Source organism: Panthera onca, chromosome B3 (assembly GCF_046562875.1).
Source record: "Panthera onca isolate mPanOnc1 chromosome B3, mPanOnc1 haplotype 2, whole genome shotgun sequence".
Lineage (NCBI taxonomy): Eukaryota > Metazoa > Chordata > Mammalia > Carnivora > Felidae > Panthera > Panthera onca.
In genome coordinates, this window is record NC_138344.1 from 145,781,205 (window position 1) to 145,796,052 (window position 14,848).

At 58.1% G+C, this 14,848-nt stretch overlaps 1 protein-coding gene across 2 annotated transcripts in view; it reads right to left on the reverse strand.

The window, feature by feature from the left end:
• The window catches only part of BRF1 (BRF1 general transcription factor IIIB subunit), a 60,540-nt gene extending 53,692 nt beyond the window's left edge, over positions 1-6,848 (reverse strand). For both annotated transcript variants that reach the window (XR_013555943.2, XM_078447759.2), the window contains exon 1: positions 6,322-6,848. Coding sequence is in view for 1 of the 2 variants with exons in the window: in XM_078447759.2 (XP_078303885.1) it covers positions 6,322-6,505 (184 nt within the window). In the remaining variant the exon portion in view is untranslated. The remainder of the gene's footprint in view (positions 1-6,321) is intronic.
• Between the last annotated feature and the right edge of the window lie 8,000 nt (positions 6,849-14,848).

The following is a 14,848-nucleotide window of genomic DNA, read 5'->3' on the forward strand; positions in this document are numbered from 1 at the left end:
CACCCCGAAGGTGGCCGTAGCCAGGCCTGCGGGCACCCTGCCCTGCATCTCCCAGCAAGGCTCAGATGTCCCAGGAAGTCCCGCACTCTCTGCTCTGCAGACACTGGGGCTGGGACTTCTGCCCTGTCACCCCGTGACAACAGCCAGGCAGAGGTCTGGATTGTGTGCTAGACCTAGAAACCCTGCTGCCGCTGCCACAGAGGGAGTGCTCAGGAAGCCACGAACAAGCAGGGAAATGCTGCCCATCCTGCAGGCCAACGCGTGTGACACCAAAGGATTAGAGGCCTCTGCAGCTAGAGGACATCTCCCACGCTCAGCCACATGACACAGGGTGTGCTGGAGGGACCGAGACACAGGGGAAGCGACAGGGAAACTCAGAAGTGGCAGGGACCTGGGCACCCAGATCCCTGAAGTCTGGGAGCAGGCCCCCAGGGAAGCATGTGGCCCCCCTCCTGGGGCCAGCAGGGACCTCGGGTCGCCCGCGGGCAGGCACCACACAGGCAGAGCAGAGTAAGCGTGACCTCCGGCACACCTGTGACGGCGACCCGGGCCCGAAGCAACACGAGTGAGATTCCTTAAGGATCTCAGCAAAGTGGTTCCAAAGTTTAGCCGGCAGTGAGAAGGAGTAAGACTGGCCAAGAAAACTTTGAGAAGAACAACGAGTGGGCTCTGTTGAGCAGCTGCGGAGCCACGGGCGGGTGGGCTGGCCGGAGCGGAGCTGGGAGCCGGCTGTCAGGTGGCCGGGCACCCGCACTCCCCACCACAGCGGCGGAGCAGAGGGGTTGGGGGGCGGGGCAGGTGGGGACCTTCCCCAGGAGAGCAGGGCCCAGGACAGGGTCGCTCACCACCTGCAGACGGTTTTGCTGTCACCGGGACCGTTGGTTCCTACGGCCGCCTTGACAGACGGCCACAGACTTCACGTCCTTGAGAGGCTGGTCGCAGAGGATGGGGAGGGAGAGGGACGGGCTGTGTGTCCTCACGGGGCTGGGGAGGCTCAAGCGGGGCATGCTGGGGGCTGGAGAGCTGCAGGGCCCAGAGGGGCTTCATCCACCCGCACCAGCCGCAAAGGGCTCCCCAAATCGGCCGCGCGCCGCCTCTCGGCTCCAGAGCCCATCACAGGCTCCCTGGACCAAGGTCAGGGCCCCGCGTCTGCTCCCTTCCCGTTTTGGTGGTGGTGCTTTTTACAACTCTAGGTTCTTCACCTGTGCAATCTTTAACGTACAAGAACCACGGGGGAAGGCCCAGTCACTCACAGCACCTGACCAGGACACCCACATCGTGGCCTCTGTTTCCGGCACCCCCAACTTCTATTTTAGAAAAACAGAAATATCGCCATGCTGTTTTAATTAAGATGGATGTGTACTTTCAATAAATGATGGGGCTACTGCATGAGGAAAAGGGTGACGAAATGCTGTAAAGCCCCACCTTCTGGGAACAAGGACCCTGGGGGCCAACACCCCCTGCTTAGACACAGACAGAAGGCGGCCGGGGCGGGTCACTCAGGGAGGCTGTGCCTACGAAGAGCAGGGGCTTCGTTCCGGTCGAGCGTTAAACGCATCTCCTTATTCCTGGAAATCTCGCAAAGCCACCAGAGGTCACCCGCCCACGTGCCCCCTCCTCCCCCTCCTCCCCCTCCTCCCTTACTCTCCCCTGCACTGTCCGGGACTCCCCACCCCCTCACTGCACTTCCTGTGTCTGTGCCACCCTGCCCTGCCTCTCCCTGAGGACCCAGTCCCCCTGTCCGGGGCCAGGGCACCTCTGGGGCCGGTCTCCTGACTCCTGCTCACACAGACGCACACGTACACTGGTGCACCCTCGCACGCACACCGGCCGTGCTCCTCGTGTGCTTCCAGGAGACGCGGGGATCCGGTCCCCTCCGCAGACCCAGTTCTCCGCAGCAGGGCGGGATGGGGGTGTCCGAGCCTGCTTGCCAAACTGAGGCAAACTGATTCTCGTACTCAGCAAACACCACCCACTAGGGTCTGGTTATGAGAGACAGAGTCTGGAATGCACCCGTGGGTCGTACAAAAAGTGCTTATTTAGCAAACCTCGGCCCCCTAAAACCATGAGCCTAAGGCTCCCCCGAAGTTTGAAACCAGCTGGAGTGTTACCTCCGGTCACCACTGCTGACACACGCCGTTCTCAGCCTGCACGATGCGACACTATTCCGTCTACTTGTTCCACATCGGACCTTTTCTCTAACAAGCTCCTGTGGCAAAAATCCACGCTGGAACCAGCTGGTGGAAGGTAGGGCCAGGCCAAGACCGCCCCCTCGTGGACAGCGGTGGGGCGCCTGATGCCGCCTGTGGCAGCGGGAGCAGGAGGGCACCGCGGTCCGACCCTGGAGACGGGCGCACCATGAGCCCCCCAGGCTGGGCGTCAGGGACCAAGCCAGTAACACCAGGGAGAGAAAGGCAGTGATGAGGCGGGGCCCCGGCACGACCGAGAGGCCTCAGCACCCCAGAGAGACGCTCGTACAGATCTGTCTGTCCCCCGTCTCACCCACAAGCCCCATCAACACTCGTAAGCAAAAACTTCCATCGCTTTCTATTAACTTAATTTTAAGGGAGGGGTGTCTACCTTCTTCTCAAGAGAGGCCCTGGGAGCGGCCGGAGCCCCCACATGGACACATGCTCCTCTGGGGCCGCCAGCAGGCCCTCAACAGGACCGCAGGGAGTCCCGGGATGCAGCCTGGACACAGACCCAGGGTGGGATAAACAGCTGGGCGCAGGCCACGGCCGAGACTGCGCTCAAGCCGGCGCGGCTCCCAAAGAGCTTGCTCCGTAGGGAAACCACACAGCACGGAGCGTAGAGAACGAAAAAGGCTGCAAGCGACATCTTAACAAGAAGAGTCCTCTCTCTCCATGGGCCTCTAGGACAGCCCGGCCAGCGTTTCCTGCGAAGCGGCACTTTGGCCAGGAGCTCCACGGGGCTTTGAGGGGCCACAGGACAAAGCAGATGCAGGACCTTCCGCCTCTGGGACCAGAGCTCGGCCAGGACAGCACCCGGTGCTCAGCGGCCCAGGACACCGGTGGGCTGTCCCGGGAGAGCCACCTATGGGCAGGGTGCACTAGGCAGGTGGGTGCAGGTCCCCCCCCCCCTCCTTAGGGCAGACGGCCCTCCCCATCCAGGGCCAGGGGTGCAAACACGACTGGGGGTTCATCCACCCCAAATGTGTGCGAAGCGCATCACGACTCTGGACGGTGACGACAGTAGCACTTACAAACACCCTGCTTGAAAGACGCGGTCTGCAGCCGGGAGAAGCTGTGATTTTATGGAAGCTGTGGGAAGGCCCCCCCACCCCCCGCCTCCCTGGGAGGGAGGGAGGGGCCCCAAGGAAGCAGCAGCCACGGGTTGCCTGGTGCGGAGCCCTCTGGAGGGCTCTGACAACCCCAGGGGGAGGCTGGCGGGAGCCGAGGGCGCCCCAGGGAAGGAGCTGGGGCTTGGAGGCCCTCGGGTGGACACGCGGCACAGGACACTCAGAGTCGATCCTTCGGGCTCTGCCCCCGCGGTTCCGGACATGCTGGAGGCGAGCCCCTCCCGGGAGAGCAGCAGGACCCTTCCTCAGGGCCTCGCTAAGACCCCAGCCACTCTGGCCACACTGAACCGCCCGCAGTCCCCCCCAGGTACCCACCCCTTCTGCCAGCCGGTCGCCTCCCTGTCGCCTGTGCCCGGCAGCTGAAGGACTCGGCCCGGATGTCCCTAGTACCACTCACGCTGCCACCCCCGGACGCTGGCCTCACGCTTTGCTGGTCTGGGATCCAGGGAATCAGGGTGACTGGAGCTCTAGAGTCCAGGCCCGGCGCACAATGGGCGCCCACTGGGAAAGACCCCTGGGCGGCCAGGAGCCCACAGTGGCAGGGCCTCTGGCCACCCGGCCCCGGTGTCTACTTGACACAGTCCCAGGTAGTACACCCCTAACTGACCACGCTCGGTTCTCAAACACTAAGAATGAATGCTCGGGAAAGTTGACCGTGGGACCCAGTGAGGGCAGCTCAGAGGGCAAGGTCAGCTTTCAGGGCGAGGGGGGAGTGCAGGAAGACCCGAGAAGAGCCAGCGGGCACTCGCTCAGCGGCCAGGGGACTGGGAGTAACCCCAGTCAACGGCCCAGCCACCTCTGCCCTGAGGGGGAAGGGAGGGGGCCGGGCGGCAGAGGGGCTACCGATGCCCCTCCCCTCTCCTGGACGGGCTCCTGCAGGGAACAGACCCACAGGACAGAGCCAGCCCTGGCCTGGGGAAGTATCTTTGCACCCCCTTTACGGCATGCCTTCCGACAGCACCGGGCTCTGAGCCCGTGCTCACGAGGCTGTGCCACCAACTTCGCCGCACACGGGTGAGAGCACACCTCTCACGTCCGGGACCGGCGGGGTGTGCAGCGCCTCCGCAGCCTGTTCCCCGTCTGCACGGAGGGCAGGCGCCGTCATCAGGTGCGCGGGTGCCCTCGTCAGCACAGTGCCTTCCCGTGGAGAACCCTAAGGGTCAGCTCCTGCCACCATGCGTTCTCACTACCGTCTCGTTCCTCTCTTTCCAGTGACGGGAGGCAGCGCCTGACAATGTGTGACAAAACGACAGCAGTGCTGGGGAGCCCGTGCCCCGGCAGCCCCGGAAGTTGCCCCAGAACACAAAGACGTGCGCGCTGCACCAGAGGTGATGGGGAGAGAGCAGGACACAGGAGTCAGTGAGGCCCAGAGCCACGTCTTTGAAAAGCTCAATTAAAGTGATAAAATTCCGGCAGGGGAGACAAAGGGAGAAAGAAATCAGGGACATCACCAGAGACCCTGCAGACATCAGAAGGACGAGGAGGGACTGGTGCCAACTGTTCTGAACGCATCAACTGAACAACTTTGATCGAGGGGGGACCGAATCCTCAGAACTACACACTCACCCACGGGGAAGGACTTAACCTAAAACATGACTACAACCTACGACGATGAAAGATACTGCATCTGAAGTTAAAAACCTTCTGAGGGAAAAACAAAAACAAAAAGCCTTTTAGGCCCAGAGGGCTACACTGGTGAATTCCACCAAACGTTCCTGGAAGAAATAACAACGGTTCTACACGGTCTCTTCTGAAGAACGTAAGAGAAGGGGACATTCTCCAACCTGTTCCAGAAGATGAGACACTGCAGGAAATCTATGCACCGACATTCCACATTCCACGTACAGACTCTCAACAAAGTATCAGCAGACCTAACCCCTCAGCATAGCCGAGCTAGGTAAGTCTGCCCCAGCAAGGCAGGTGCGGCATTCGAAACGCGGCCACGGCCACGGCCACGCTGATTCAGAAGAAAACCGCGAGGATGTAAGGTGATGAGAGAAAAGCACTGGACGAATTCCAACAGCCACTCGTGATGAAAACTCTCAACAAACCAGGAGCAGAAAGAGGGCCTCCCCAACTTTACTAAGAGACATCTACCCAAGCCTGCAGCTAAACGTCAACACTGAGTGGGGAACGCTGAGCCCTTCCCTGAGTCCGGCTATAAGGCAAGAAAGAGAAATAAAAGGAAGAAATAAACAGCCCCTGTTTACAAACAACGGGACGGTCTGAATACAAAATGCCAAGAGATGTCGAGAACTCCCAGAACTCACAGCTAAGTTTAGCAAAGTCACAGGAAGCAGGCCAACGACAAAAACCCGTATTACTACATCCCAGCAGTGAACAATCAAACGCTGAATTTTAAAAGATAGTCCTTAGCACAGCTCGCTCTGTACCAGAGGCATCGGCCCCAGAGAAATGAAAACAGGTTCGCAGAAAGGGCCACACGCTGTTTCCAGCAGCTCCGCTCCTCGCCACCCCAAAGTGACCACCGTCCTCCGACCTCAGCCCCACACCCTGGGTGAAGTCACAGGCACCAGGCTGGGGGAAGATGCCAGTCCCCAAAGGTGGGGACCAAGAGCACATCCACTAGCGGCAGGGCCGGGGACAGGGCGGCTGGGAGAGCCTGCGGGGAAGATTTGGAGCTGTGCAACTTTTCTTTACCCCTGAACCTAGCTGCGGTGACAGTCACAGCGCTGGACCCAGATGAAGCCAGCGTTACCGGACGCTTAGAGAGACAGGACCGGACACGGTCATCGTGTTCCTCCCTTTTAAATTCCGTTATTTAAAAACTGCGGGCACATAGTTCACAGGGGGCGGTACTCCGGACCCCACCGGCTACCCGCGCCCCCCCCCCCCGGTGTCCCCTGGCGCGCCCCCCGCGTCCCCCGGTTGTCCTCTGGCACCATCCCCGGCGTCCCCCCCCCCGTGCCCCCCGGCGTCCCCGCGCGCCCCCTGCGTCCCCCGGCCCCCTCCCGCGGACCCCGGACCCCGCGCGGACCCACCGTCCAGAGACACGAACTGGCCCACGGCCGACGAGCCGCCGCCGCTGTTCTCCACGAACTGCACCTCGGACACGATGATGTTGTCCTCGAGCACCGAGCCGCAGCCGGTGCACACGGCGTCGCCGCGCGCCGCGTCAAGCTCGATGTCCGTGCCGCCGCAGCCGCGGCACACGCGGCCCGTCATGCCGGCGGCTTTCGCGCGGGCTCGTCGCCCGCTCCCGGCCCCGGCCCCGGCCCCGGTCCGCCCGCCCGCGCGTCGGCCCGCCCGACTCTCGCGAGGCCGCCGCCGCCGCCGCCGCCGCCAAGCCCTCCGATTCGCAGCGGCAGATTCGCCGCGAACGCCGCGGTCGCGCCGCCCGCAACGGTCTCTCCCGCGCGTCGGGGACGGGCACCGGGGCTGCGGCGGGGCCTCGAGGACTCGAACCCGCAACCTGCGGACCCGGACGCCGCTACCGGGCCTCAGAACCACTAACCAGCAGGCCTCCCTGGCGGCGAGCGAGCGTCAGCAGTGGGCGGGGCCAGGGGCTGCGGGCGGGGCTTTGGTGCCGAGAGCCTCCGGGAATGGGACCGGGAGCGGTGGGCGGGACCAAGGCGAACGGCGGGGCTTTGAGTGGTGAATGCCCCCAGGGCCGGAACCCAGAGCTACAGAAGGAGCCCTGAGTGGTGGGCGGGGCTTTGGGGGCCCGCCCCCTGGGACGGGACGGGGAGCGATGGGCGGAACTTTGAGTGGTGAGTGCCCCCTTGGACCGGACTCGGAGCTGTGGGCGGGGCCGCAGGTGGTGGGCGGGGTTTTGGTGGTGAGCGACACCAAAGAAGGCTCCGGGAGCGGTGGGCGGGTCCAGGCCGGTGGGCGAGGCTTTGGTGGGGAGAGCCGCCTGGGAAGGGGGCGGTGGGCGGGGTCAAAGCGATGGGCGGAGCTTTGGTTGGGAGCGCCCCCTGGGACCGAACGCGGAGCGGTGGGCGGTGCCCGGGCAGGTGTGTGCGGCAGTGTTGGCTCGCCTGGCGGCGTGGGTCGGGGGTGGAGACGCCGGGCCCGGGCGCCCGCTTCTTCCCCTGCACAGGCAGGCCCGCCTCGCGATTCGCCCCGGCTCCCCGGCTTCCGCCTGACGGTGCCCGGACGCCCCCATGCGCCCCCTGTCCCGTGCTGTGTGTGCCCCCAGAAGTCCCCGCTGCCTGACAGCTGCTTGTGCAAAGTGTGTTACCCGTGGCAGGCTTCTGTGTCCCCCGACCCGCAAGTATCTGCAAATATATGCAGTCACCGCGACCCCCCGGCGCCCCTGAGAATAGCCTGAGAAGAAACATGCGGGGCGCCAGTGTTTAAACTGCCAAGTTTGTCTGTGGGACGCAGCCCGAGCTCAGACCATCAGAAAACGCTCTGTTCACACTTGGAGGCGACCAAGTAAACACACAAACCGTTCCGCAGGCAATCTGTAAAGTCCATTTAATCCCAATCAAAATGTCAACGAGATTTTCAAATAACTTGATAAGCTGATCCCAAAGCCATCCAGAAGAGTGCGTTCACAAATATAGTCAAATTCTGCAAGACAAAGGGAAGCAGCGCCTGGGTGGCTCAGTTGGTTAAGCGCCTGGTTTTTAGTTCAGGTCAGGATCTCACAGTCTGTGAGTTCAAGCCCGGCATTGGGCTCTGTCCTGAGGCAGAGCCATTCTCTGTCTCTGCCCTACCTTGCTTGTGTGTACCCTCTCTCAAAAATGAAACACCTTTTTAAATAAAAAGAAAAAAACTGAAGGAGGGAAAAATTGCCCTCCCGTACATAAAAATATTACATCCAATTACAGGCAATAAAACCACGTGATGTTTGTACAGGGGCAGACAAATGGACAAGTGGAATAAAACCAGCAGTCCACAAAGAAACCCATCGGTACACAGAAATTTAGGGGCCTCTGGGATGGGCAGGTGGCTCAGTCAGGTAAGCCTCTGACTCTTGATTTCAGCTCTGGTCATGATCTCACTGTTGGTGGATTTGAGCCCCGCATCAGGCTACAACTGTCAGTAGAACCTGCTTGAGATTCTCCTTCTCTCCCTCTCTGCCTCTCCCCCACTAATTCTCTTTCTCTTTCTCTCTCTCTTAATAAATAAACTTAGAAAAAAAAAGAAATTTAGGGGCCTCGAGTCATTAAGAAAGAGCTAGACTCTTCAGTGGTATTGCATGTTCCTCAGTTAGAGTAGGAAAAGGGTAAATTGAGCCCCTAAAAATAAATTCCAGGGGCACCTGGGTGGCTCAGTCCGTTGAGCACCCGACTTCGGCTCAGGTCAAGATCTTGTGGTTCGTGGGTTCGAGCCCTGCATCGGTCTCTGTGCTGACAGCTCAGAGCCTGGGGCCTGCTTCGGACTCTGGGTCTCCCCCTCTCTCTGCCCCTCCCCCGCTTATGCTCTGTCTCTCTGTCTCTCAAAAATGAATAAACGTTAAAAAAAATTTTTTTTAATAAAAATAAATTCCAAGTAGCATTAAAAGCTAAAAGTAAAAACAAGACCAAGGCTAATGGAATCAAATACAAGAGGATACGGTAAGTCCCCTGTGGCTGCATGTTGTGAGGGGCGGTGGCTGGCATCTGAGACCCTTCCCTGCTGTGCAGTCCTGGACCTCACGGGCACCTGCCAGAGCCTGGCCCGCTGCCCTCACCGCAGGGTGTGGACAAGCAAGCAGCTTGAAAACAGTGCCTGCGTGAGTGATGACAACAGGCACAGCCACCCGGGAGGGGGGGGTACAGCCAGGAGAACTTCCCTGCTTTGAAAAGCCTCAACTAGTGGCTTTTCTAAATAAAGATATTTCAAACATAACTGAAACTAGGGAGAAAACCAGAAAAAATCACTCAGCCATACCAAAGTGTGGCATTTTCCCATAACGGCTGCTTGGTTCATCTCTTTGCCTTGTTTCGATTTGTTACGTCTTTGATTTGTTTGTCTTGTTGTGAGGGACACGGGCCCGGGTCTGCTCAGACTCCATTCCCCCACCCTCCCCCGGCCTAGAGGTCATCTCAATGCCGAGCAGATTTTATATCACTCCTAAGCAGTGGCTTGTAACGCGCACAGAAACAGCCTCACCTCTGGCCTCCTACAACTCCCCCTTCTTTCTCTGAGATTTGCTTACTCTGAGACGTCCTTTTTCACTGCAGAGTCAGGAAACAGGTTGGTGCAGTGATGATCCCCACCATGTGGGTGCTCCCCAGGAAGACCCCAGGGGAGCACCGCGGGAGCACAGAGTATGCACTCCCTCAACATGGCACATTAATTCTCACTGCTGCGTGACAAATCACCACACAGCTGAGCGGCTTAAAATGGCTAACACCTGTCATCTCGGGCCACTTCTCAGGGCTGGGGGTCCGGGAGAGGCTGGCCGGGCGGATGTGGCTCGGGGTCTCCCGTGACGTTGCGGTCACTCTGACTCGGGTGGCTCGGGCCGGTCCAGCTGCCGGCGCGTCTCCCACAGCCACGGAGCCCAGAACGGGGACAGAGGCTGCAGGGCTCTGATGGCCGACCCCACGGCGGGCACCCACACTCCGGGGGGATGGGGGAGGAGGAGGACGTGGGAACATATTTTATTTTTTTTATCTTGTTTTATTTTTAAATGTTTATTTACTTATTTTGAGAGAGCGGGGGGAGGGTCAGAGAGAGAGAGGGAGAGGAAGAATCCCAGGCCGGCTCCACGCTGTCCGGCACAGGGCTCAAACTCACAAACTGTGACACCGTGACCTGAGTCGGAATCAAGAGCCCGGCACCGCTGAACCGGCTGAGCTCCTGGGCGCCCCAGGAACATTTGAAGGTCCAGGCACCTAACCTGCCCTGACGAGGCCACCCGCCTCTGACCTGCCACGGCCGCGCCAGGCGCTCAGACTCGAGCCGCGGCAGGCTCCCGGGAGGCCCCAGCCGTGGCCAGTGTGGACGAGACCCCCTTGGGCCCGGGGTGGGGGGTCCTGGAGAGTGAAGCATCACCCACAGGAGAACAGACGCTAAGCTACGGGGACAGAGCCCCAGGGCAAGCCCAAGACTGCAGCCGCAGAGCAGGGGGGTGGCCCGGAGCGTGGCTCTCTCTCTCCGCTCTCTCCAGCTACCTATCCTGGGTGCCTGCAGAGAGGAGGGAGGCCGTCCCAGGCGAGGAGGGGGGGTCCCCATTGGCCGGAGCCCTGAGTGGGAGCAGCGGGCCTCCGGAGAAAGGGGCCTGGCTGACCCCGGGAGGCAGCCGTCCAGGCCTCCTGCCGGGGGTCCCTGCTGGGTCCTGTGTGGGGGGCACCTGCTGGGGAGCCCACCCTCTGGAGCCTGGCTGCAGACTTCACGGGGCCAGCACCTGCCACCCTGAAGTAGGGGACGGGGAGAGGGCACAGGGAGCGTCCCTCAGTGTGGGGCCAGGTGGGGCTCCAGGGAGCAGCTGGGTCGCGGGACAGGGGAGAGGGGCCCCCACGCAGGATCGAAGGGCGGTGGTGCTCGCCATTCAGCACTTCCAAAACGTCATTGCATTGTCTTCCTGCTTCCATTATTTCTGCTGAAAATTCTGCTGTCTCTTTCTGTCCCAATTTTCCCCGGACGCTTTTAAAATTTTGGTTTTCAGGGGCACCTGGGTGGCTCAGTCTGTTAAGTGTCTGATTCTTGATTTCCACTCAGGTCATGATGTCACAGTTTGTGAGTTTGAGCCCCGTATTTGACAGCATGGAGCCTGCTTGGATCTCTCTCTCTCTCCCTCTCCCTCTGCCCCTCTCTTCCCCCCTCTCAAAATAAGTCAACTTAAATAAATAAAATTTTATTTTTGCAGGGTTTTTTTTTTTACTATTTTAGAGAGAGAGAGAGAGAGAGAGAGAGAGCAGAGGAGAGGCAGAGAGAAAGAGAATCCCAAGCAGGCTGTCAGCTTGAAGCCCAATGCAAGACTCGATCCCACGACCCTGGGATCATGACCAGAGCTGACATCAAGAGTTGGATGCTCAACTGACTGAGCCACCCAGGCATCCCTGACTTTTGAGTTTTATTAGGTTGTTTCTAGGTATATTTTCTTTGTATTTATGCTAATCAAAATTCCTACAGTGAGTGTCTTGAATCTATGGTTTTTGTCTTTCATCTTTTTTTTCTCTTTAAAAAAAATTTTCTAACGTTTATTTATTTTTGAGACAGAGAGAGACAGAGCATGAGCCGGGGAGGGACAGAGAGGAGGGAGACACAGAGTCCGAAGCAGGCTCCAGGTTCCGAGCTGTCAGCACAGAGCCCGACGTGGGGCTCGAACTCACGGACCGCGAGACCATGACCTGAGCCGAAGTCGGACGCTTAACCCACGGAGCCACCCAGGTGCCCCTTTTTTTCTTTCTTTTTTTTAATTCTTGGCCAGTATCGTTCCAATACGGCTCCCGCACCGCTGTCTCTCAGCCTCTGCTCCCGGGACTCCCTCTAACCCAGGTTAGATGCTCACTCTGTCCTGTGTGCCTCTCACACTGCACTCCGTGTCCGCCCTCCAGGCATCCAGCTGGCACTCCCTGCTCACGCAGCGCCACTCCACGAGTCCCCTCCTCTGCTCCCTGTAACCTGCTGTTAAAACCATCCACGCGATCGTTGATTTTGGTCTATTTTGTGTTTCAGCTCTGGAACATCCGTCTGGTTCTTCTTCTTTGGAGGTCAATCCTCTGATGAAATTCTCTGTGTTTCCCACTTGTTGCCTTCACATATTAATCCTATTTCAAGGCCATCGCAAGGATTCTCATACGCGGTGGCCCGCAGACTCATGAGTGCTGCGTATTCTAAGTCTGGGAGAGCCTGCCTCCCGGCACACCCGAGCATTTGGGGATAAATGGTGACCATCTGATGGAAAGCTGCAAGGCTCTGGGAGCTGCTTTTGTCATTCAGAGAGAGCTCATTTTTATTGTCAGCCACGTGGGGCCAGGGTCCCCTCCTTGATACAACCAGGCTTCAATTGGACTCCAGGCTTTACTTCAGGCTTTGTGGGGGTGCTCAGAAATGTTGGCAGGTGTCGCCTGTTAGGGGCCAAGCCGGAAATCTGAGAGTCACCAGGGGCCCGGGACCCTCCAGGACAAGCCTTGAGCTCCGTTGCCTGTGACACCTCCGATGCCTCTGCTTGTCTTTTCCTTTTCCTTGCCTTTTATTTAGGTCTCTCTAAATTTCTCCCCAGGATGCTTTTGGGTTTTGTTTACAGCTTTATTGGGCTATAACTGGCATGTAGTGACCACACACATTCAAATGTATAATCCGATCATTTTCCTTTCTAGTTTCTTGTCGGACCCAAGGTTATTTGGTAAGTTTGGTTCTTCCTGTCCCTCTCACATCCCCGTCTCTGGAACTGGCCATTCTTGTCCTCTGCCCCGATCCATCTGGAGCATTCTCAGTGTTACCGACCTTCTCAAAGAAGCACATCTGGTTGATTGATTTTCTTTGTTGTGCTCCTGTTTTCCACTTCATTGATTTCTGCTCTGATGTTTATCTCTCTCTTTGCTTAATTGGGGTTTAATTTGTTCTTTTTCCGCTGGGTTTGCAACGTGGGCGACGAGCTCGTCAACATGGTCTCTTCTCCATGACAGAGGTGTCAAAGAGCTGGACTTTCCCCTGCAAGCCTTGTTTTTTTTCACAAATCCCACAAGTTTTGATGCGTTCAGTTTTCATTTCATTCAATTTGAGATTCTTCCTAACTCCCCTTTTGATTTCTTCTTTGACCCATGGGTTACTTGCTAGTCTGTTGCTTACGTTTGGGGAATGAAACTTGGGGGTTTCTCAGATATCTCTCTGCTACTGGGTTCTATGCAAACCATTCTCTCCGTGCACAATCCGACTCAAACCCGGTGGTAACAGGTACCGTTATCTCCATGGAACCCCTGTGACAGCCTCAAATCACACGGCCAACAGGAGACGAGGGTGGAACTCAGCCTGGATCCTCGTGGCCGCCGAGTCCTGTCCTCGCTCGGTACATCAGAGGGGTCCCGGGGAAGCTCCCTGTTGGGCAAGGCCGGACTGGGGTTTCGCTGAACAAAGGGGCAGGGGGAGGGGAGGACAACACCCACGAGGGCAAGAGTTTTGAAGAGCGTGGCTGGTTTGGGTACTGGGGAGAAGTGGGTGCCGTCATTGCCGAGAAGACTTTGCTCAGACGGCCCACAGAGTGGAGCGAGCCACCCCAAGGGGGAACGAGGTTATAAAGCACGGGGCCGGTGCGGAGCGAGGGTGTAGGGAAGCTGTCTCCGGGACGTCTGTCAGGCTCCCCCCGGCACCTCCAGAAGCTGCCACTCAGAGATGCTCAGTGACACTTAAGACTACCAGGCGAGATCCTGTACCGACAAGTTTAGTGCGTGTGGGGACACAGAGGGCACCCAGCAGGGCGGGTCACCTGGGCACCCGGCAGGGGCAGGTTGGCAAAGGCAAGCCAGGCGCAGGAAGGTTAAGCCGTGATCTCTAGTCAACCAGGGAAAGGGCCCCCCGTTTTCTCCTGACCTCTCTGGCTCCAGGGACACAAGAGCAGTCAGGCCAGGCCCAGGCAGGGCCTGGCATGGCTTTAGAGGGGACCCCAGAAAGCAGTGTGGCTGTCAGACTGGAGAGACACCAGCTTTATTTAATCTAAGCTGAATGCCTCCATGAAACAAAGCAGAAAGGGTTTTCTTCTCTCAGGGCCCGAGGAAAACAGCCGGGCCAGTCAGGGTCCGGTTTCAGGGGCAAGACGAGGCTGCACAGATTGTCCAGTCCTGCTGGCCTTTTGTTTTAGTCATGTTTTTGAATTTTCTACATTTTATGATGATTTGATGTCTTTTTTTTTCTTTTCAAATTTTTTTTTAAATGTTTATTTATTTTTGAGACAGAGAGAGACAGAGCATGAATGGGGGAGGAGCAGAGAGAGAGAGGGAGACACAGAATCCGAAGCAGGCTCCGGGCTCCGAGCCGTCAGCACAGAGCCCAACGCGGGGCTTGAACTCACGGACCGTGAGATCGTGACCTGAGCCGAAGTCGGCCGCTCAACCGACGGAGCCACCCAGGCGCCCCACTTTTCAGCTTTTTATTTAAATTCTAGTTAGTCAACATACAGGGCAATATCGGTTTCGGGAGTAGAAGTGAGGGCTTCATCACTTACGTGCATCACCCAGGGCTCATCCCAACAGGTGCTGTCCTTAGTACCCGTCACCCATCTAGCCCATCCCCCACCCACCTCCCCTCCAGCAGCCCTCAGTGTGTTCTCTATCCTTAAGAGTCTCTTATGGTTTGTTTCCCTTTCCCCTCCCCGCCCCCCAACTTCCCACGTGTTCATCTGTTTTGTTTCTTAAATTTCCCATGAGTGAAGTCATCCGATGTGTCTTTCTCTGACTAATTTCGCTTAGCTGAATCCCCTCCAGTTCCATCCACGTAGTTGCCAATGGCAAGATTTCATTCTTTTTGATTGCCGAGTAATACTCCACTGTATATCTATGCCACATCTTCTTTATCCATTCATCCATTGATGGACGTTGGGTCTCTTGCCGTACTTTGGCTATTGTCGATAGGGCTGCTATAAACGTGGGGGTGCATGTGCCCCTTCAAATCTGTATTTTTGTATCCTTG